This window comes from Salmo trutta, chromosome 39, assembly GCF_901001165.1.
Source record: "Salmo trutta chromosome 39, fSalTru1.1, whole genome shotgun sequence".
Taxonomy (NCBI): Eukaryota; Metazoa; Chordata; class Actinopteri; order Salmoniformes; family Salmonidae; genus Salmo; species Salmo trutta.
The window spans coordinates 17,206,796-17,229,561 of record NC_042995.1 but is presented as its reverse complement, the minus strand read 5'-3'; the positions used below and the strand labels follow the sequence as shown (position 1 = coordinate 17,229,561).

General features: G+C 45.2%; 1 protein-coding gene across 1 annotated transcript; it reads right to left on the bottom strand.

Annotated features, from left to right (window-relative positions):
• Positions 1 to 660: 660 nt before the first annotated feature.
• On the bottom strand, positions 661 to 22,080 carry LOC115179707 (four and a half LIM domains protein 2-like). Its single transcript, XM_029741390.1, has 6 exons — positions 22,064 to 22,080; positions 14,657 to 14,844; positions 13,301 to 13,475; positions 3,157 to 3,326; positions 2,428 to 2,614; positions 661 to 1,261 (listed from the first exon to the last, which is right to left on the bottom strand). Exons 2-6 carry the CDS (start codon positions 14,810 to 14,812, stop codon positions 1,110 to 1,112), a joined length of 840 nt encoding a protein of 279 aa, XP_029597250.1. The 5' UTR covers positions 14,813 to 14,844; positions 22,064 to 22,080; the 3' UTR covers positions 661 to 1,109.
• Between the last annotated feature and the right edge of the window lie 686 nt (positions 22,081 to 22,766).

Sequence of the window (22,766 nt, the reverse complement as noted above, 5' to 3'; positions counted from 1 at the left end):
ACCAAGGCCATACATCTTGTACAGGACCATGGACAGCAACCCCGAACAAGCTGCAGCATCACCCTGAACCTTTTCAGCACCACGGACAGCTCGTCATACAACCCCACCTGAAATCACAGCGTCCAGACCCAGACCAAGACATTTGAGAGATTGATTTACGGAGGCAGAAATTAGGGATTTCCCCAAAGATAGGTCAGCTGCAAAGTCATAATTGGCTGTATTGTAAAAATAAATTGTAAAAATTTTGGTCGTAATTTAAGGTTAGGGTTTAGGCATTAAGGGTTAATGACTTTTTGGCTGTGCCAGCTAGTGACCCCTCTGCAGAGCTGCCTCCAGAACAAGATTCATGACGAAAAACGCTAACCTGCAGCCAAGAGCCACACAGATCCAGGCCCAGACCCTAGACCTTAGGCACTAATGTTCACATCCCATACCTCCTTTATGTGGTTTTGAGTGTTCAAGAGACCAAGAGTCCATTTTCCCCGTAAGGGGTGCTTGTACCGCTAGATGGAGCCAGAGGTAAGCTATTCAGAACTATAGGGGGTTGTAGGCCTGCTTCCCAAATGTCACCCCTATGGAGTGCACTACTTTTGACCAGAGCCCATGGGATTTATTGGTGTCTTTACAGATTTGGAACAAAATCAAATGTCAGAAACATCATTCTATCAATGAATTGCATTTTAAATACTTTATTTCACATTTAGAGTGCAGGTACATGTCATGTTGTCATTAGATTTCACTGCTTTAATGAAAAGTACAACACCTGTTGTAGTTATGTGTCACGGATGATTATCCTAACATATACAACATAATACAATAGTTAAACGTTTCAATGGTAACAAACCACAGACAAAGTTGTTATTTTGTTTAAAATACATCAAAATGATATCTCTTTCTTAGAATCTAACGCAATTTGTGCTCATTTCATCAGACGACATATTGTATCAATCTGAGGCCAGTGCATGCAGAAAGCCCTTTTGGTTAGTCTGAAGCGTATATTATTGAATAAATATATAATTCTAATAAATGAAATGTTAGTAGGAGTAGGCCTATATTCTCTTGCATCTTTGCCTTCTCTGGCTTTGACGATCCATCCTGGCATACAGCTTTTAGACGTCTTTGCCGCACTCGGGACACATGATCTCATCGCGGGCCATCAGAAAGCCCCTTCCCACCAGGGAGATTGAGCACTTCTTGCAGTTGAAGCAGTTGTTGTGCCACTGGCGCTCTTCAAACAAGATGTACTTGCTGCCACCCAGACCTACACAAGCAAGACGAGACAGGCACAGAGAGGGAGGGATGGAGAAATTCCTTATAAATTACTCCGGATCACCAATGTAATAATACTCTAATAGATAGTAAGTACATTTTCTGAAAGGAATTCAAAACCCATGAGCTGAGTGCCATGTCTCTATAACAACAGAACCTGACTAGTTAATGTGTGACCTCACTGTAAGGAAGGCAACCTTGAGTTGGAGTCGTTACTACGGAATGTTTTGAGTCGGAGTGAATAGAAGTGGAGAGTATGGCGTGAAAGGATGAGGAACCAGAGTTTGTCAGTCAGGTTTTTTATTGTCACTAAGGAAAAAGTCCTGGTTCTAGTGATACTGATTGTACAAAACCTTTCTAATATTGAGTTGAAAACCCTTTTGCCCTCAGAACAGCCTCAATTCGCCGGGGCGTGGACTCTACAAGGTGTCGGAAGCGCTCCAAGCAGATGTTGACCTACACTACCATTCAAAAGTTTGGGGTCACTTTGAAATGTCCTTGTTTTTTAAAGCACATTTTTTTGCCCATTAAAATAACATCAAATTGATCAGAAATACATTCTTGATTCACACGGGAAACTGTTGGGAATCAAAAACCCAGCAGCGCTGCAGTTATTGACACGCTCAAACCGGTGCAACTGGCACCTACTATCATACCCCGTTCAAAGGCACTTAAATCTTTTGTCTTGCCCATTCACCCTCTGAATGGCACACAAACAATCTATGTCTCAATTGTCTCACAGATTAAAAATCCTTCTTTAACCTGTCTCCTCCTCTTCATCTACACTGATTGAAGTGGATTTAACAAGTGACATCAATAAGGGATCATAGCTTTCACCTGGATTCACCTGGTCAGTATGTCATGGAAAGAGCAGGTGTTCCTAATGTTTTGTCCACACAGTGTATAGTTAACTAAAAATAGAGGGGTGGATACTAACTTCCTCATATGTTGAACTTTCACTTTGTCTCCCATTGACATCCATGCATGACTAAGTGAATATCTGACATAAGTGGAAGTTGTGAGTGATAACTCACATTGGCTCATCTTCACACATATCTGTAGTCTCTGGAGCCAATCATAACTTCCACTTATGTCAGATATTCACTTAGTCATGCATGGATGTCAATGGGAGACAAAGTGAGAGTTCAACATACGTACCACTGATAGGGGTGGTGCAGGAGGCACACTTCTTGGCATACAGGTTGCAAAAGCAGTTCAGGCAGTAGGCAAAGTTGTCCCGAGAGGTGAACCGCTGGCCAGACAGCTGCTGCTTACAACCGGTGCACAGGAAGCAGTCCTTATGCCACGGCTGATCGCGATAGGTCACCCCGCCAGTGGTGATTGGCTACAGGAGATAGAAACAGGAAGTAACAAGCTCAATCACCAATCAATAATTAGGTAACATCTATACCTGTGAAGGTATTTGACCATGGGAAAATGAAGTACTGCATAATGCGGGTTCAGCTGAATTGAGTTGAACTTCTATTCATCGCAAGCTTTGTTTCGTATGCACAAGGAACCAGTTTTAAATGCTGACAAAGAATGGTAATCAATGTGAATCTGGAGAAGAGCAATCCATTTTAACACAGAACTCACCCAAAGCATACATTCTGATGCAGTACACTCCATTTCAGCCCACTACAGTGGGTTATATATGGGTTCCGAGTGGCGCAGCGGTCTAAGGCACTGCTTCTCAGTACTCGAGGCATCACTACAGACACCCTGGTTTGAATCCAGACTGTATCACAACTGGCCATGATTGGGAGTCCCATAGGGCGGCGCACAATTGGCCCGGCGTCGTCTGGGTTTGGCCAGTGTAGGCCTTCATTATAAACTGACTTGCCTAGTTAAAAAAGGTTAAATGTAAAAAATATAAATATATATTACCTTCTTGCATTGGATACACTGCATGGCAAACTGCTTCTCGTAACAGGGCACACAGTAGTTACTGTTGTCCTTATGGATGAAGTTCTTGGTGCCGATTGGTTGCTGGCAGCGCTGGCAAGTGAAGCAGGGCTCATGCCAGCTGTTGCCCTTATGCTCCATCTTCTTAGAGCCTGCAAACGAGAGAGGAGAAAAGAGGAAGAGAGAGAAAGGGGAGGAAGCGGGGAGGGTGAAGAGCAGAGCGATAGAGAGGGGGAGATAGAGAGGAAGTGAGAGAGAGAGAGAGAGAGAGAGAGAGAGAGAGAGAGAGAGAGAGAGAGAGGGGAAGTGAGAGAGAGGGAGAGAGAGAGAAAATGAGAGAGAGAGAAAATGAGAGAGAGAGAGTGAGAGAGAGGGAGAGAGAGAGGGAGAGAGAGAAAGTGAGAGAGAGAGAGAAAGAGGGAGAGGAAAACAGGTTTCTGATGGTAAACATGTACCAGAACAGCACTATCATGGTCCAGGGCAGTGAGGCTGCACTCAGCTCTTTTGTGCAGGACTTCCCCACCCTAAGGAAGATAGCGGAAAGCAAAAAAGAAAAGGACAGCACGCCGACCTCTCCCCTCACCTCAGGCACCCCAACAGCAGGACTATCCTCCCCCCTGCCTGCCTACAACCACCAGAGCCAAGACCACACTACCATCAGCCTGTTGAGAGACAGGCTGGCTCTGTTAGAAGTATGGGTTACTGAGCTGAAGGAGCAGCCCCCCAGCTACACCACCACCAGCCCAGACACAGAGCTTCTAAAGGACCAGATCAACCAGTGCAGGACCCAGCTGAAGAACTCTGTCCAGGAGCTGACAGAGAGCCTTACCACAGCGCTTGAGGAGGTAAAGGCCACCATGAGGAGAGAGCTGGTGCAGGTAAAGGAGGAGATGGCAAAGGAGTTGTCTGTCATCAAGAGGGTGCTGCAGCCCAGATAACAGACTGTAGAGACTCCCAGAGAGAAGCTGCAGCCCCTCACCACCCCTAACAACCCCACTGACCCACCTTTACCCACAACCACCCCCCATACCGACAACCCTTTACCCACACCCCCAGTCAACAAGGAGGCTCACATGGAGACACCTACTACAGAGAGAAGCTCTCTGACCCCCCCTGACACACCCCCACACACCCCTCCATGTACACAGGCCCTGTGTACTCCAGCCACAGACCGTAAACACCCTAATCTGGTAAAACCCACTGAGGTGGCCATCCTCATTGACTCAAATGGGAAATTCATCCAAGAAGATAAACTCTTCCCCCAACACAAGGTGTGCAAAATATGGTGCCCAAAAACACAGGATGCACTCCACATCCTGTCCCAGCCTGACTTTGGCACACCAGGCCACATCATTATTCACACCGGCCCCAACAACCTGCGAGAGGAGCAGGAGAGAGTAGGCAGCCTGGTCAACAGAGTAGCAGAGAGGGCCTCTGAGTGGTTCCCCAACTCCCACATCACCATCTCCACTCTGCTGCCCCGCAAAGACTTTCATCCCCGTACCATTCAGAAAGTCAACGCTGACATCACCAGAGGGTGTGGCCTACTCCCGAACGTACACGTTACTCACCACCCAACAATCACCCCAGAGCATCTGCACGACCACTCCCACCTGAGGAAGCAGACAGTAGGGATGTTTGCCAATTCTCTAAAGGACGTGGCACTTAGTAGACAAACATCCCATGCCGCACTGGACAGAGGACCACCCAGAGACTCCTACCAGACCACTGCACCACCAAGGAGCCCCAGGCCTCTTCAATGCCCCACCAGACCCCTTCAACGCCCCACCAGACCCAGCGCACCCCACAGGCCCCACCCACCACCAGAGCATCACCACTTCCATCGGCTTAGCCAGACTGGACCGGGCCCAGCCTACTACTCCGCACCAGACCACCAGCTCTACCAGACCAGACAGGAAGCCCCACGGCCCAGACCTAGCCCCCCTCCACTCCACAGGGCCCAACAGCAGGACCAGCGCAGCTATGCAGAGGTCGTCAGAGGACAGGAGAACCCTGTAGGATTAAGTGAGATTAAACAGCTCCTCCAATACATCTGCACTAAACTGCACTAACCACACATGGACACATGCACACACACACACACACACACACACACACACACACACACACACACACACACACACACACACACACACACACACACACACACACACACACACACACACACACACACACACACCTATTGTACTAGAATTTACTTGTTCAATGAATAGGAATATTTATATATATATATAACAGAAAAAATGTTAGCTGATATCCTGTTTATCTCTTAACAACTTATTAGTTAGTAGTTACTGTATTTCTGACTGCTATTCTTTCTTTTTGCAACATGAAATCACTATCAGTTAGCATGTGGAACATTCAGGGCCTAAACTCATCAACCTTTGGACTGAAGAGTTTAGCACTGGAGTTCAACAAACATCTTAAAGATGTTGATGTCATCATTCTGCAGGAGACATGGTGTAAGGCTGACAGTGTCACTCACTGTCCCACAGGCTACAGAGAGGTCATTGTGCCATCACAGAAACACAGCTCTGTCAATAGAGGCAGAGACTCTGGAGGGTTGATCATTTGGTACAAATCCCAACTACAACATCTAATTGATCCCCTCAAAATTGGCAAATATCACATTTGATTAAAACAAAAAAAAGAACTTGTACTGACAGAAAAAGATGTGTTCCTTTGCGCAATATATATCCCCCCCTCAGAATCTCCATGTTACTCAGAGGAGATCTTCCCCACCCTTGAGGAAGAGACGTGCCATTTCCAGGCTCAGGGAAATGTGCTCATCTGTGGGGACACAAATGCGTGCACAGGAACACTACCTGATCTAACGAGCACATGAGGGGACAGCTTTATTACAGGCCATACTGTTTCTAACTGTCTTAATCTCCCCCATAGAAACAACAGTGACAGCACCGTCAACAAAAACGGAAGGGATCTTTTGCAGCTCTGTAGAAGCCTGGGTCTGTACTTTGTCAATGGTAGGTTACGGGGGGACTCTTTGGGGAGATTCACCTACTGCTCACCTCTTGGCCACAGTACAGTAGACTATATGATCACAGACATGGACCCTTTCTCTCTCAGCTCATTCACTGTCAAGCCACTAACACCTCTGTCTGATCACAGCCAAATTACGTTGTTCCTCAAAAGAACAGACATGGAAACAACCACACATTCACAGCCCAGTAAGCTGTACAACATCAGAAATTCATACAGATGGGCCCAAAACAGCACAGAAGATTACCAGAAAGCAACCTGGAACCAAAATATCCAAACACTCTTAGATAACTTTCTGGATACCACATTCACTCACAGTAAAGAAGGCATCAATCTAGCAGTACGAAACATCAACTATATATTCAGGCAAACGGCAAAAGAAGCACAATTGAAATTGATAAAAAACAAAACAAAAAAAATCACAGATGACAACTGGTTTGATGCAGATTGTAAAATTATAAGGAAAAAACTTAGAACACTATCAACCAAAAGCACAGAGACCCAAATAATGGTGAATTACGCCTTCATTACTGTGAGACTTTAAAACTCTATAAACGTACACTCAGAACCAAAAAAGCACAGTACAACAGCAAGCAGCTGACACTAATTGAGGAGTCCATAAACACAAATAACTTCTGGCAAAATTGGGAAAAACAAAAAAAATCTAAACAAGAGGAATTAGCGATACAAAATGGTGACATATGGACAACCCATTTGAAAACACTCTACAACACCGTTCAAATTGACACAAACGCAGAACAACGCCAAATTCCTGAGAAGTTGAATGGATTAGAAAAAGCTATAAAGGACAATCAAACATATGACATAATTAAATCAATGTATACTGGCAATATGTGCAGCATTAAAATTGGTAAGAAAAGGACAGAATTCTTTAACCAGGGGCGGGGCCTTCGTCAGGGTTGCAATCTGAGCCCTGCACTCTTCAATATTTACATCAACGAATTGGCCACTATTCTAGAAAAATCCTCAGCCCCTGGTGTTAGTCTCCACAATTCAGAAGTTAAATGCCTACTCTTCGCAGATGACCTATGCCTGCTAACACCCACAGCACATGGCCTACAGCAGAGCCTGGACCTGCTAGAGCAGTACTGCCAGACCTGGGCCCTGGCAGTAAACCCCAAAAAGACTAAAATAATGATTTTCCAGAGAAGATCCAGATCTCAGGGAATTAGACCAAAGTTCTCAATTGGTACAAAATATATAGAGTACTGTACACACTACAATTACTTAGGTTTAAAAATAAGCTCAACTGGACACCTTAATGAGGCAGTGAATTAACTGAGAGAGAAAGCACACAGGGCATTCTACGCCATTAAAAAGCAAATTCAAATTGAAATACCTATTAAAATTTTGGCTAAAACTAATTGAATATGTCATTGAACCAATTGCACTTTATGGCAGCGAGGTGTGGGGTCCACTTGCAAAACAAGATTTCATCAAATGGGACAAACACCCCATTGAAACCCTACATGCAGAGTTCTGTAAGATTATCCTACGTGTCCAGAGGAAAACTACAAACAATGCATGCAGGGCAGAATTAGGCCAATATCCACTAATAATAAAAACTCAAAAAAGAGAAATTAAGTTTTGGAAACATCTAAAATACAGTGACCCCCTCTCATATCATTACTAAGCCCTGCAATGCCAAGAGTTGAGCAAAGAAAAGAGTCCCCTCATCCAGCTGGTCCTGGGGCTGAGTTCACAAACCTGTTCTACTAACACACTGAAGCCTCAGGACCAGAACCTCCAATCAATCAGAATAAACCATATTACAACACAGTCAAAACAAAACGACGTTGCTTATTGGGAAACACAAGCACAAAGTAAAATGCAGTGCTATCTGGCCCTAAATCGACAGTACACCATGGCTAAATATTTGACCATGGTTACTGATTAAAACCGTTGAAAAACCTTGACAAAGTACAGGCTCAGTGAATACAGCCTTGCCATTGAGAAGGGTAGACACAGGAAAACCTGGCTCCCTGTAGAGGAAAGGCTGTGCAACCACTGAACAACAGCAGAACCTGAGACGGAGCTGCATTTCCTGACAAAATGTAAAAAATATAAAACAATTAGAGAGTGTCATTTTCCCAAATTTGAAACCCTTATTCAAGGTTTCAAAGACCTCTCTGACGAGGATAGGCTACCCATCCTGTTGGGGAGGACGCAGAGAGCTGTGTGTTGGCAGCGCACTACATTGCTGCCTGCCATAAGTTGAGGGACAGTGTCTGACAGACCAATAAACCTGCACATGTACTCTACTGTATGGCTATTGTTATTGTTGAATGTATGGTTATTTTGACCCTTGGTTATTGTTGTTACTGTTGTCCCGTTGATAATTTTGATTGTCATTTTTATTTATTTTATATTGTAAATATCCAAAATAAGCTTTGGCAATATGTACATTGTTACGTCATGCCAATAAAGCGAATTGAATTGAATTGAATTGAGTGCGAGAGAGAGAGAGAAAATTAGAGCGAGAGAGAGAGAGAGAAAGTGAGAGAGAGAGAGAGAGAAAATGACAAATGTCAAACGAAAAACATAAGCAGCAAAACAACCCAGAGCTACGATATGAATACTTTGAAACTCTGAAACAGTATAAACAAACACTGAAACGCAAGAAATTGAATTATACCAACAAGACACTTGATGAAATTGAAAACACAATTGACCAAAATCAGTTCTGGGACATGTGGAACAATTTAAGCACAACAAAGCCACAATAATTAGCCATACAAGATGTAGGAATTTGGAAAACTTATTATGATAATTGATACAAAAACATCCCACAAAAAGACTTACAACAGAACCAATTAGAAATTAAAGAACAATTGAACATCCTTGAATCAGTCATTAAAAACAACCAAAATCCATTAGATTACCCAATAACACAACAAGAACTAAATGAAAAGCTCAAATCTATTAAATCAAAGAAGGCTTGTGGTCTAGACAACATCAGAAATGAAATGCTGAAAAACAGCACACCTGAGTTGCAAAATGCTGTGCTTAAATTGTTCAACATGGTTTTAACTTCTGTCTGCTTCCCTGATGTCTGGAACCAGGGGCGCATCTCCCCTATCCACAAAAGTGGAGACAAATCAGACCCCAATAATTACAGGGGAATTTGCGTAAACAGTAACTTGGGAAAGGTTTTCTGTAGCATTTTGAATTCAAGAATTCAAACCTTTCTTCAAGAAAAAAATGTAATAAGTAAATGTCAAATTGGCTTTCTCCCTAACCATCGCACTACTGACCATATATACACACACCTTACACACACTAATTAATAAATACGTCCACCAAAAAAAAGAGGGCAAAATCTTTGCTTGCTTTATTGACTTTAAAAAAGCATTTGATTCTATTTGGCATGAAGGGCTATTCTACAAAATTCTCCAAAGTGGGCTTGGTGGTAAGGTGTATGACATAATAAAATGTATGTACACAGAAAACAAATGTGCAATAAAAATCAAAAACCAAAGAACATAATTATTTTCACAATGTCGAGGTGTGAGACAAGGCTGCAGTTTGAGTCCAAACCTTTTCAACATTTATATCAATGAATTAGCAGACATGTCGGACCATTCTCCAGCCCCAGGACTCACACTATTTGACACAGAGGCGAAATACCTGCTATATGCTGATTACTTGGTACTTCTATCACCAACCAAAGAAGGTCTTCAACAGAACATTAATATTCTAGAGCAATATTGCCATAATTGGGCCCTGGCAGTAAATTTCCAAAAAACAAAAATCACGATTTTCCAACAAAAAAAAACAGATGTCAGAAATACAAATATAAATTCACCCTGAACAACACCATCATTGAACACACAAAAAATTACACCTACCTTGGTCTGACCATATCTGCATCGGGAAACTTTAATATGGCAGTGAATGCACTCAAAGAAAAAGCCCGCAGAGCATTGTATGCAATAAAAATGAAATTATTTAAAATCAACATCCCAATTAGAATTTGGACCAAAATATTTGACAGTGTAATCCTACCAATTGCTCTTTACGGAAGTGAGGTTTGGGGGCCACTCAATAAACTGGATTTTAAAATGTGGGACAAACATCCAATTGAAGCCCTACATGCAGAATTCTGTCGGAAAATCCTACAAGTCCAGAGAAATACACCAACTAATGCATGTAGGGCAGAATTGGGCCGCTTTCCAGTAATAATGAAAATACAGAAAAGATCATTAAAATTTTGGCTACATCTAAATTCAAGTACAAATTCAAGTCTGCAATTTAAAGCACTTCAAACCCAAGAGCTGAGCCCAGAAACGAGCCCTCTCAGTCAGCTGGTGTTGGACCTCACCAACCAAGCTGACACCAGCACTGCTTCAAAAGAAAGAATTCAAATAAACCAAATCATGAACCAATCAAAGGACTCATATTTACAACATTGGAAAAACGAAACAAAATCCCAAAGCCGACTAAATTGCTATCTGACCCTAAACAGAGAATATGAATTGGCTGATTATCTCTACTCTGTCAGAGATACGAAGCAGAGACAGATCCTTACCAAGTACAGGCTGAGTGACCACCTGGCAGAGACAGATCCTTACCAAGTACAGGCTGAGTGACCACCTGGCAGAGACAGATCCTTACCAAGTACAGGCTGAGTGACCACCTGGCAGAGACAGATCCTTACCAAGTACAGGCTGAGTGACCACCTGGCTGAGACAGATCCTTACCAAGTACAGGCTGAGTGACCACCTGGCAGAGACAGATCCTTACCAAGTACAGGCTGAGTGACCACCTGGCAGAGACAGATCCTTACCAAGTACAGGCTGAGTGACCACCTGGCAGAGACAGATCCTTACCAAGTACAGGCTGAGTGACCACCTGGCAGAGACAGATCCTTACCAAGTACAGGCTGAGTGACCACCTGGCAGAGACAGATCCTTACCAAGTACAGGCTGAGTGACCACCTGGCAGAGACAGATCCTTACCAAGTACAGGCTGAGTGACCACCTGGCAGAGCCAGATCCTTACCAAGTACAGGCTGAGTGACCACCGATTGGCAATAGAAACCGGCAGACATAAAAAGACATGGCGACCCAAAGAGGAGCGTGTATGTGGTCACTGCACGACAGGGGAGGTAGAGACAGAGATGCACTTTCTCCTTTACTGTGATAAATATTCCTCACCCAGAGATTCATTATTCACAGAAATGACTACATTTATTCCAAATTTGAACTTATTAAACCCAGAGGAAAAACAAAAAATACTCATGGGCGAAGGAGCAATGGCTCCTCTTGCAGCCAAATATGTATTTGCCTGCCATAGCCTGAAGGACACTGAATAATAACATCGCATAGTAAGCAGTAACTTACTTATTATTACTATTATTGTTATTACTATTATTATTGTTGTTTATCATTCCAAATAGTAGTGGTATGGGTGGTAATGGTAATGATAGCAGTTTAGTGATGGTGGTGGTAGTAGTAGGGGTGGTATGGATGGTAATGGTAACAGTTTAGTGATGGTGGTGGTAGTAGTATTGGTAATGATGATAGTAGTTGTAGTACTGATGTAATGGTGAAGATGACCGTTATTTAGTTATAAGTTAGTTATAGATTCATTTTCCATATTTCGATTTTTATATTTATTACATTCTACTATTTTACTATTATTTTACTACTATTTTATTGTTATTATTATATTAAATTTTGTATTATTATTTACTGCCATTTTATACTATTATTTGTTATTGTATTACAATGTATATTGTATACATTGTTGCTTTGGCAATATTGACACAATGTTTTTCATGCCAATAAAGCAGCTTGAATTTGAAATTTGAATTTGAAAAATTTGAGAGAGAAAGAGAGAGAAAGTGAGAGAGAGAGAGGAAGAGAGAGAGGGAAAGTGAGAGAGAGAAAGTGAGAGAGAGAGGAAGAGAGAGAGGGAGAGAGAGAGAGAGAAAGAGAGAGAGAGAGAGAAAGAAAAAGTGAGAGAGAGAGAGAGGGAGAGAGAAAGTGAGAGAGAGTGTGAGAGAGAGAGAGAAAGTGAGAGAGAGAGAGAAAGTGAGAGAGAGTGAGAGAGAGAGAAAGTGAGAGAGAGAAAGTGTGAGAGAGAGAGTGAGAGAGAGAGAGAGAAAGTGAGAGAGAGAGAGAGAAAGTGAGAGAGAGAAAGTGAGAGAGAGTGAGAGAGAGAGAAAGTGAGAGAGAGAAAGTGTGAGAGAGAGAGTGAGAGAGAGAGAGAGAAAGTGAGAGAGAGAAAATGAGAGAGAGTGAGAGTGAGAGAGAGAGAGAGAGAGAGAGAGAGTGAGAAAGTGTGTGAGAGAGAGAGAGAGAGAGAAACAGGAAAATCAGGTTACACACGGACTGATCTTCCAGTGTGACACAGTGAATAATGATACCAGTAGTGGTACGTGAGCTGGCTCCACCAAACTGTGACAGACCATCCACTGTCCAGCTTGACTGCTGCAACCACGTCATTCATTCCATAAACTCCTAACACAGGTCCTAGGAGGTTGTAATGGGTGCGTGCTGGTGGCAGGGAAGTCAGGCGCAGGAGAGTGAACTTGGTATAAACGGAGCAGTTTAATGAATATACAAAAACTCCGAAAAACAAAACAAACAAAATAAAATAAGAGGATGCAAAACCCGTCGCACACCAGAACATAACTTACACCAATACATACAACAAACAATCACCGACAAGGACATGAGGGGAAACAGAGGGTAAAATACACAACATGTAATTGATGAGATTGGGACCAGGTGTGATGGAAGACAAGACAAAACCAATGGAAAATGAAAAATGGATCAGCGATGGCTAGAAGGTCGGTGATGTCGACCGCCAAACACCGCCAGAACAAGGAGAGGGACCGACTTCGGGCGGAAGTCGTGACAGAGGTAGAAACTTGGCATCCATGATTGCACCAAATAGATTTGCTAGTAGCCAAATCCCACTCAAACCTCAACTCTGTTAGATGTCTGGCAAATCTGTCAACTCTTTCCCCTTCAGTGGTTTCCTTACCAGTACCAATAGATTGTGTACTGACCAAATCCAGCTGAAAGCCCCATTCACTGAATCCCCCCCCCCTCTGTCAGGCCAGACATTTCCTTACCTGGCATGATGTTCTTCTTGCACTCGTGGCACTTGGAGGAGTACTCGTTGGAAAAGCACTCGGTGCAGAGCAGCTGGTCGTCCTTGGTGGAGAAGGGCTTGTCCACCAGGGAACGGCTACACTTGAAGCAGTGGAAGCAGTCGTCATGCCAGTGGCGGTCCTTGTAGGACAGGTCCTGAAGAAGGAGGACGGGACAGAGGGTCAGGTGCATCTCCATTCACCTCGGTGCCTCCTCTCCTGGGACAATGGACATGGGCGTTTTGACTGAATCTAAGGCCCACCAGTCTGGTAAGATGACCATGCACTGTGGTGACCATGGCAGTGGTCTGCCATGGCAGTGACCTCAACTCAACTCCTATCTGCTGGAGGCATGGTGACAATGGATGTGTGACAACATGTGCTTAATTAGCTTCCAATTTAGATGAATGACTGAATAAGGAAATGGGAGCAGGGGTGGCAATCACAGCTATGGGTTAGATAAACTGAAAGAGGCCTAAGGCGGATGACTGACTAGCTGCTAGAGGGGACAGGGACATTCGGCACAGATGAGCCCCCCTCCAGGCCGATCCAGGGGAAGTGACCGTCATCTCATCTGTGACACTAATGACCATGTAAAGTGACACTAATTGCTGAAAACACACAAGGCCCTGTCAGAATGCGAACTGAAGCTACAAGTTTCACGTTTTATTAGTCGTATGTACAGGATGCACGTAGTATAGACTGGCCTACGAAATGCTTACTTGCAGGTTCCTTCATGCAACAACGATAAGAAATAATAAAAGATAAGAATATGAACATAAAGTAAATGGCAGTAGAATAGAAGAAACGTTATATAAGTATAATACAGGAAGGCACAATGTATAGTCCAATATTCACATGTGCATTGTGGAAGGAGGGATCGGGGCGCAAGTGTTTAAACTGTGCAGTATTAAGCAGTCATAATGAGAGTCTGGTAGCTGCAGTTGTGATGTGTGTGTAGCTTGGATGTAGGTGTGTGTGTGTGTGTGTGTGTGTGTGTGTGTGTGTGTGTGTGTGTGTGTGTGTGTGTGTGTGTGTGTGTGCATGTGTGCTAAGATGCTGAGAGTCAGTGCATAGTGGTATGTCCTGTGTCCCTCTAGGTCAATGACTGTGCCTGGATCTGGATCTGGATCTGGATCTGGATTTGGATCTGGATTTGGATCTGCGGTATTTGTGTTTTAATTCCATCGACTCCTGTTCTAATTCCAAGTTCTGTTTAACACCTGGGTCATAGAAATGAAGTGAATACTAATAGGAAGGAATAGTACCTATCATGGAAGAGCAAATGTGGGTACTGGTAAACTCTACACCACCACATTCAGGAAGTGGTCCACCTACCCTGCTGCTGCAGCCAATGGACATCTTGCACTCTTCACAGGTGTTAGAGTAGAGGTTCTCATAACACTTCACACAGTAGGGGTTCTCTTCCCTGAGCACATACTTCCTCCCAAACAGGGACTCCTTGCAGTAATGGCAGTCAAAGCGTTCTGCCATTTTGGATCAAATCTCTCCCTTTGCTCTCTTGCCTGTAAAAGAGGACATAAACATTTAGTCACCCAGTTTCTTCAAGTAAAGATTGGCGAATCCTAACTTCCATGCATTTATGTCAATGGGAGACTGAGTGAAAATTTGACTTAAATTGAAGTTTTTCCCCTGACTGAAAAATGGGTTTCACTGTTATCGTGTTTATATCTCTCCCTTTGCTCGTTGGAGTAGCACTCGGTGTGTATATATATATACTATATATATATATTTTAACTTTAGTTTATTTAGTAAATATTTTCTTAACTACATTTTCTTAAAACAGCATTGCTGGTTAAGTTCTTGTAAGTAAGCATTTCACGGTAAGGTCTACCCCTGTTGTATTCAGCATTTCACGGTAAGGTCTACCCCTGTTGTATTCAGCGCACGCGACAAACAACATTTGATTCGATTTTGATCAGCATGTGATGTATTTTAATAGTGGATTGGTCTCAATAACCATGAGCCCAAAAGGTCATTGTAATGTAATGACGTAATGCACTAGACTACGGCATACACGCCTTACTATAATGTACTAATGTAGCTGAAATAAACGTATCTTTGTGGTTCAATCAGCGGACTTTGAGAGTGAGGTCTGCTGTTGCATCAGCTGAGGATACATCTGTAGCGTAAGAGCTTCACATTTAAAGTGGTAGAATGTGGTAATCAGCCAGAAATGTAAATAGTTCCCACTGGGCACACACCGGTTCAATGAAATGACGTTGAACCAACATGGAATAGACGTTGAATGGACATCTATGCCCAGTGGGTTGCCTTAAATGCTTATTGTATCAATTAATACTTATTTAAATGCTAGGTGTACTCATACGGTTGAATTTTATATCATGCATTTGGTCCAAAAATCCTAGCTGGTGTACAGTAAGAACAATGCACAACAAGGTATGCCTATGCTAGTAAAATACAATGTGTAGCTCTGGGATACAGGGGAAAGATGACTCAAGGCTCTAAAGATGGAGGAGAGAGAAGGGGTGGCATGCTGTGCCAAAGTCTGCTCTTGGCCCCGCAGCTGTCCTCTGTCTCCCCATTCAGCCCTGGCTAACCCCTGGCTAACCCCTGGTTATCCCTCTCATGATCCTATGTGGGGACAGGAGATCCGCAGTGAGTTCCACTGTGTCCCCCCTCCGTCCTGGACAGACAGCCAGACGCCTTGCAGAGATCATAGAGTTAGAATGAACTTTGAGGGGCCCGTCAAATTGCTGTGGTCCGGAGGACATTGGAGCAATTCTATTTCTATGGTGGCACCTTAATTGGAGAGGACGGGCTTGTGGTAATGACTGGGGCGGAATCAGTGGAATGGTATCAAACACATCAAACACATGGTTTGACGCCATTCCATTTACTCCGTTCCAGTCGTTATCATGAGCCGTCCTCCTCTCAGCAGCCTCCTGTGGTAGCCACCCAGTAGTCCACAACACAGCACTGCAGAGGAGCAGAGGTATGTAGTGATGTATTACATTGCGTATCTCTTTCTTATAATAGGGAGCATTCATTCCACAGGTTGTTTCTGGCAGAGGTTTACGACAGGAGTGGATATTTGTAGGCCTCTCTCCCTCTGTGCCTCCCCTGTCTTCCTCCTCTCTCCCTCTGTGCCTCCCCTGTCTTCCTCCTCTCTCCCTCTGTGCCTCCCCTGTCTTCCTCCTCTCTTCCTCTGTGCCTCCCCTGGCTTCCTCCTCTCTCCCTCTGTGCCGCCCCTGTCTTCCTCCTCTCTCCCTCTGTGCCTCCCCTGTCTTCCTCCTCTCTCCCTCTGTGCCTCCCCTGTCTTCCTCCTCTCTCCCTCTGTGCCTCCCCTGTCTTCCTCCTCTCTTCCTCTGTGCCTCCCCTGGCTTCCTCCTCTCTCCCTCTGTGCCGCCCCTGTCTTCCTCCTCTCTCCCTCTGTGCCTCCCCTGTCTTCTTCCTCTCTCCCTCTGTGCCTCCCCTGTCTTCCTCCTCTCTCCCTCTGTGCCTCCCCTGTCTTCCTCCTCTCTCCCTCTGTGCCTCCCCTGTCTTCCTCCTCTCTCCCTCTGTGCCTCCCCTGTCTTCCTCCTCTCTCCCTATGTGCCTCCGCTGTCTTCCTCCTCTCTCCCTCTGTGCCTCCCCTGTCTTCCTCCTCTCTCCCTCTGTGCCTCCCCTGTCTTCCTCCTCTCTCCCTCTGTGCCTCCGCTGTCTTCCTCCTCTCTCCCTCTGTGCCTCCCCTGTCTTCCTCCTCTCTCCCTCTGTGCCTCCCCTGTATTCCTCCTCTCTCCCTCTGTGCCTCCCCTGTCTTCCTCCTCTCTCCCTCTGTGCCTCCCCTGTCTTCCTCCTCTCTCCCTCTGTGCCTCCCCTGTCTTCCTCCTCTCTCCGTTTTGGAATGGACCTGGATGATCCACGATCTCAGGATGACAAGATGAAGTATTTGGGGCAGCTGTTGGCAGGGGCAGTGAGGCGGTGAGCTGGCGTTGATGTCCTTGACTCAATCAGAGGAGTTTAGAACAGAGCTACACACCTCCTCCTCCTCCTTCTCCTCGTTCTCCTCCACACACCACAACACTCAACGTAACTCCTTCTCCTCCACACACCACAACACTCAACGTAACTCCTTCTCCTCCACACACACCACAACACTCAACGTAACTCCTTCTCCTCCACACACACCACAACACTCAACGTAACTCCTTCTCCTCCACACACACCACAACACTCAACGTAACTCCTTCTCCTCCACACACACCACAACACTCAACGTAACTCCTTCTCCTCCACACACACCACAACACTCAACGTAACTCCTTCTCCTCCACACACACCACAACACTCAACGTAACTCCTTCTCCTCCACACACCACAACACTCAACGTAACTCCTTCTCCTCCACACACACCACAACACTCAACGTAACTCCTTCTCCTCCACACACCACAACACTCAACGTAACTCCTTCTCCTCCACACACACCACAACACTCAACGTAACTCCTTCTCCTCCACACACACCACAACACTCAACGTAACTCCTTCTCCTCCACACACACCACAACACTCAACGTAACTCCTTCTCCTCCACACACCACAACACTCAACGTAACTCCTTCTCCTCCACACACCACAACACTCAACGTAACTCCTTCTCCTCCACACACCACAACACTCAACGTAACTCCTTCTCCTCCACACACACCACAACACTCAACGTAACTCCTTCTCCTCCACACACCACAACACTCAACGTAACTCCTTCTCCTCCACACACACCACAACACTCAACGTAACTCCTTCTCCTCCACACACCACAACACTCAACGTAACTCCTTCTCCTCCACACACACCACAACACTCAACGTAACTCCTTCTCCTCCACACACCACAACACTCAACGTAACTCCTTCTCCTCCACACACCACAACACTCAACGTAACTCCTTCTCCTCCACACACACCACAACACTCAACGTAACTCCTTCTCCTCCACACACCACAACACTCAACGTAACTCCTTCTCCTCCACACACACCACAACACTCAACGTAACTCCTTCTCCTCCACACACACCACAACACTCAACGTAACTCCTTCTCCTCCACACACCACAACACTCAACGTAACTCCTTCTCCTCCACACACACCACAACACTCAACGTAACTCCTTCTCCTCCACACACACCACAACACTCAACGTAACTCCTTCTCCTCCACACACACCACAACACTCAACGTAACTCCTTCTCCTCCACACACACCACAACACTCAACGTAACTCCTTCTCCTCCACACACACCACAACACTCAACGTAACTCCTTCTCCTCCACACACCACAACACTCAACGTAACTCCTTCTCCTCCACACACACCACAACACTCAACGTAACTCCTTCTCCTCCACACACCACAACACTCAACGTAACTCCTTCTCCTCCACACACACCACAACACTCAACGTAACTCCTTCTCCTCCACACACACCACAACACTCAACGTAACTCCTTCTCCTCCACACACCACAACACTCAACGTAACTCCTTCTCCTCCACACACACCACAACACTCAACGTAACTCCTTCTCCTCCACACACCACAACACTCAACGTAACTCCTTCTCCTCCACACACACCACAACACTCAACGTAACTCCTTCTCCTCCACACACACCACAACACTCAACGTAACTCCTTCTCCTCCACACACCACAACACTCAACGTAACTCCTTCTCCTCCACACACCACAACACTCAACGTAACTCCTTCTCCTCCACACACACCACAACACTCAACGTAACTCCTTCTCCTCCACACACACCACAACACTCAACGTAACTCCTTCTCCTCCACACACACCACAACACTCAACGTAACTCCTTCTCCTCCACACACACCACAACACTCAACGTAACTCCTTCTCCTCCACACACACCACAACACTCAACGTAACTCCTTCTCCTCCACACACACCACAACACTCAACGTAACTCCTTCTCCTCCACACACACCACAACACTCAACGTAACTCCTTCTCCTCCACACACACCACAACACTCAACGTAACTCCTTCTCCTCCACACACACCACAACACTCAACGTAACTCCTTCTCCTCCACACACACCACAACACTCAACGTAACTCCTTCTCCTCCACACACACCACACACTCAACGTAACTCCTTCTCCTCCACACACCACAACACTCAACGTAACTCCTTCTCCTCCACACACACCACAACACTCAACGTAACTCCTTCTCCTCCACACACACCACAACACTCAACGTAACTCCTTCTCCTCCACACACACCACAACACTCAACGTAACTCCTTCTCCTCCACACACACCACAACACTCAACGTAACTCCTTCTCCTCCACACACACCACAACACTCAACGTAACTCCTTCTCCTCCACACACACCACAACACTCAACGTAACTCCTTCTCCTCCACACACACCACAACACTCAACGTAACTCCTTCTCCTCCACACACACCACAACACTCAACGTAACTCCTTCTCCTCCACACACACCACAACACTCAACGTAACTCCTTCTCCTCCACACACACCACAACACTCAACGTAACTCCTTCTCCTCCACACACCACAACACTCAACGTAACTCCTTCTCCTCCACACACACCACAACACTCAACGTAACTCCTTCTCCTCCACACACCACAACACTCAACGTAACTCCTTCTCCTCCACACACACAACACTCAACGTAACTCCTTCTCCTCCACACACACCACAACACTCAACGTAACTCCTTCTCCTCCACACACACCACAACACTCAACGTAACTCCTTCTCCTCCACACACACCACAACACTCAACGTAACTCCTTCTCCTCCACACACACCACAACACTCAACGTAACTCCTTCTCCTCCACACACACCACAACACTCAACGTAACTCCTTCTCCTCCACACACACCACAACACTCAACGTAACTCCTTCTCCTCCACACACACCACAACACTCAACGTAACTCCTTCTCCTCCACACACACCACAACACTCAACGTAACTCCTTCTCCTCCACACACCACAACACTCAACGTAACTCCTCCACCTCCACAATTGGAATTGAGTGATTTTGTGATGAAGATGGAAGTGACCCCTGAACAGAGACATGCACTTCACAGATACTAGGTTCCACAGTAGTATTTATGCTTGTTTTGCAGGTTCATTTGATCCGTTGAGGACAACTGAAAAACTTTGAAGTCTCAAGAAATAGACAAATTCAATCAAGCCTGCGTTGCAGTCTTTATTCACCAGCACATTGACCCCCCCTCCCCCCACCGTAGTCTAGAAAAATCACAGAATAGTGTTGGGTGGCAGATGCAGATAGATCTCTGTCATGATGTGTAGATACTTCCAATTTTCAGAATAAGACATGAGTATAGTTGTGACACACTGTCACATGCAGTAGCCTATAACAATCCAAATCTAATTCCAGCTGACTTCCTGTCCCATTTCCCTACCACAACAAAGACCTCAATTCACCCATTCCCAAATCAGAGTCATGCTCAAAACCTTTGGCAAGCGTTAGTAGTAGTTCAGACCCTTTTACTACAGTACATGGATTCATACATTAAGACCAACGAGGTCTCATTTCCCCTCAATCTCCTGTCTAATTCAAGCTCTACAATGGATCACTATTATCATCGTTATACTGTTACAGACCAAACATTGGTCCCTGGACCACCATCTGTTCCCTTAGCTCCTGTCTGCCATAATCTCATTGCAGGGCCATAGAGTCTTACAGGGCATACAAATTGTCATAACACTACCATGACACCATGGCTAATAAAAGACCATGATGAGTGACTCCAGGGCCCCTACCATGGAGGGCCATCCCCACTTCAAAAAAAGGGTCCCTTCAGACAACTGCCCAGCCCACCCAAACCTCCATCTCATTTCATCCAGCCACACGGCACTGATTCCTGCATTCAGCCGCTCTTTGTTTTCAAAGACTACTCTTCAGCTTTCAGTCCATCTCGTACCACTTCACATCGTCGCAAGTCAAAGAATGTGCAAAAGGGCCCCCATTCCAGGCCTGTTTGGAGTTTAATCTGAAATCTAAGAGGGTTGAGAGGTTGTGGCCTGATGTGGAAAGTCCTCTGCTTGTATTCTATCTATGCACTGCTATTGAATTATTCATTTGAAACTGTAGATAGCACTTTAAACTTTCAGAATCTGCCGGGGAGACCACTGCCAAGGCCTTCTGAAACGAACTTCCAAATAGACATTTTTAATCATACCCACTGCGCACAGACGTCAAAAAAACCATATATTCCATGTTGGTGCCACGTCATTTCAAAGAAATGACGTGGAAACAACGTTGATTCAACCCATGTGTGCCCAGTGGGTAGTTACTGATAGCTACCGATAGCTGTATTTATCAAAGTATTTGAAACTAATCTGAAACAAAATGTATCAAACAAACACCAACCACCTAATTCCAAAATAAAAGGATGAGAGGGTTAGCTCTGAAGCATCGCGACGTTCCACAAATCCAAAAAGCTAATTTGCTGCCAAAGAGAACAATCTCTAGCCTGAATAAGCATCTGCAGCTCAGCCTCAGCCGTGTGAGCGGCTGCAAGTTAGCAAGTGAGATGGAGAGCAGTGGAACGGATAGAAGTCAACAAGCAGATGTCTAGAATAACCAAAGGAAGTGTACAAAAGAAAGTAGACCAGTAGACCAGTTACCAGAACAGTGGACCAGAGCCGGAGCAGAGAGAGAAGTGTCCTCCTACCTGTGAGTGCAGCAGCCTCAGCCTGTGTGTCCCTTGCTAGAGGAGTCAGAGCAGACAGAGAGTTGAGGTGGGCCGGACCACTTGATCTGAGGCTATAAATACAATGTAACTACTGAGCTACGCTGGAGCCAGAACTTTACATCTCCCCACCATCAGACAGACAGTGGCCTTTTTACGGCTTCACTGTATATTAGAGAGAGCGTACTGTCAACACAGATAGATAGGCATGCACACACAAGCACACATACACCCACAAATGCAAATGATTATACCTGATCAACCATCCCTTTCCACCCCATGCACAATTATTATTAAAAAAAAATGTTATAAGAATAAAATGGCTGCTACATAAAACGAAATAGGTCTAAAGAGAAATATAATGTTTCCAACAGATGACCCTCAGTCAGCTCACTTCATCTGTGGCCTCTGGAAAAAGGATTTGTGTTCCGCGCCTGTTACTCACACTCTGCTCAAAGAGAGGTTTGATATCCCCAATGGACACAGTGGCCCTGACCGACAGACTGGAGCAGGTTAACATGACCTCGAGAGGCCTCCTGTCGACTTGCGTCTAACATTCTTGAGGAGGACATTACAGATTATTCTTGGTTCCCGGAGAAAACAAAACCCACACGCAACAGGGCCATGTGAGTTCAGCAGGTCAGGGGAATCAGGTTGAGCTGAGGAGGGTCTTCAACTCCAGTCC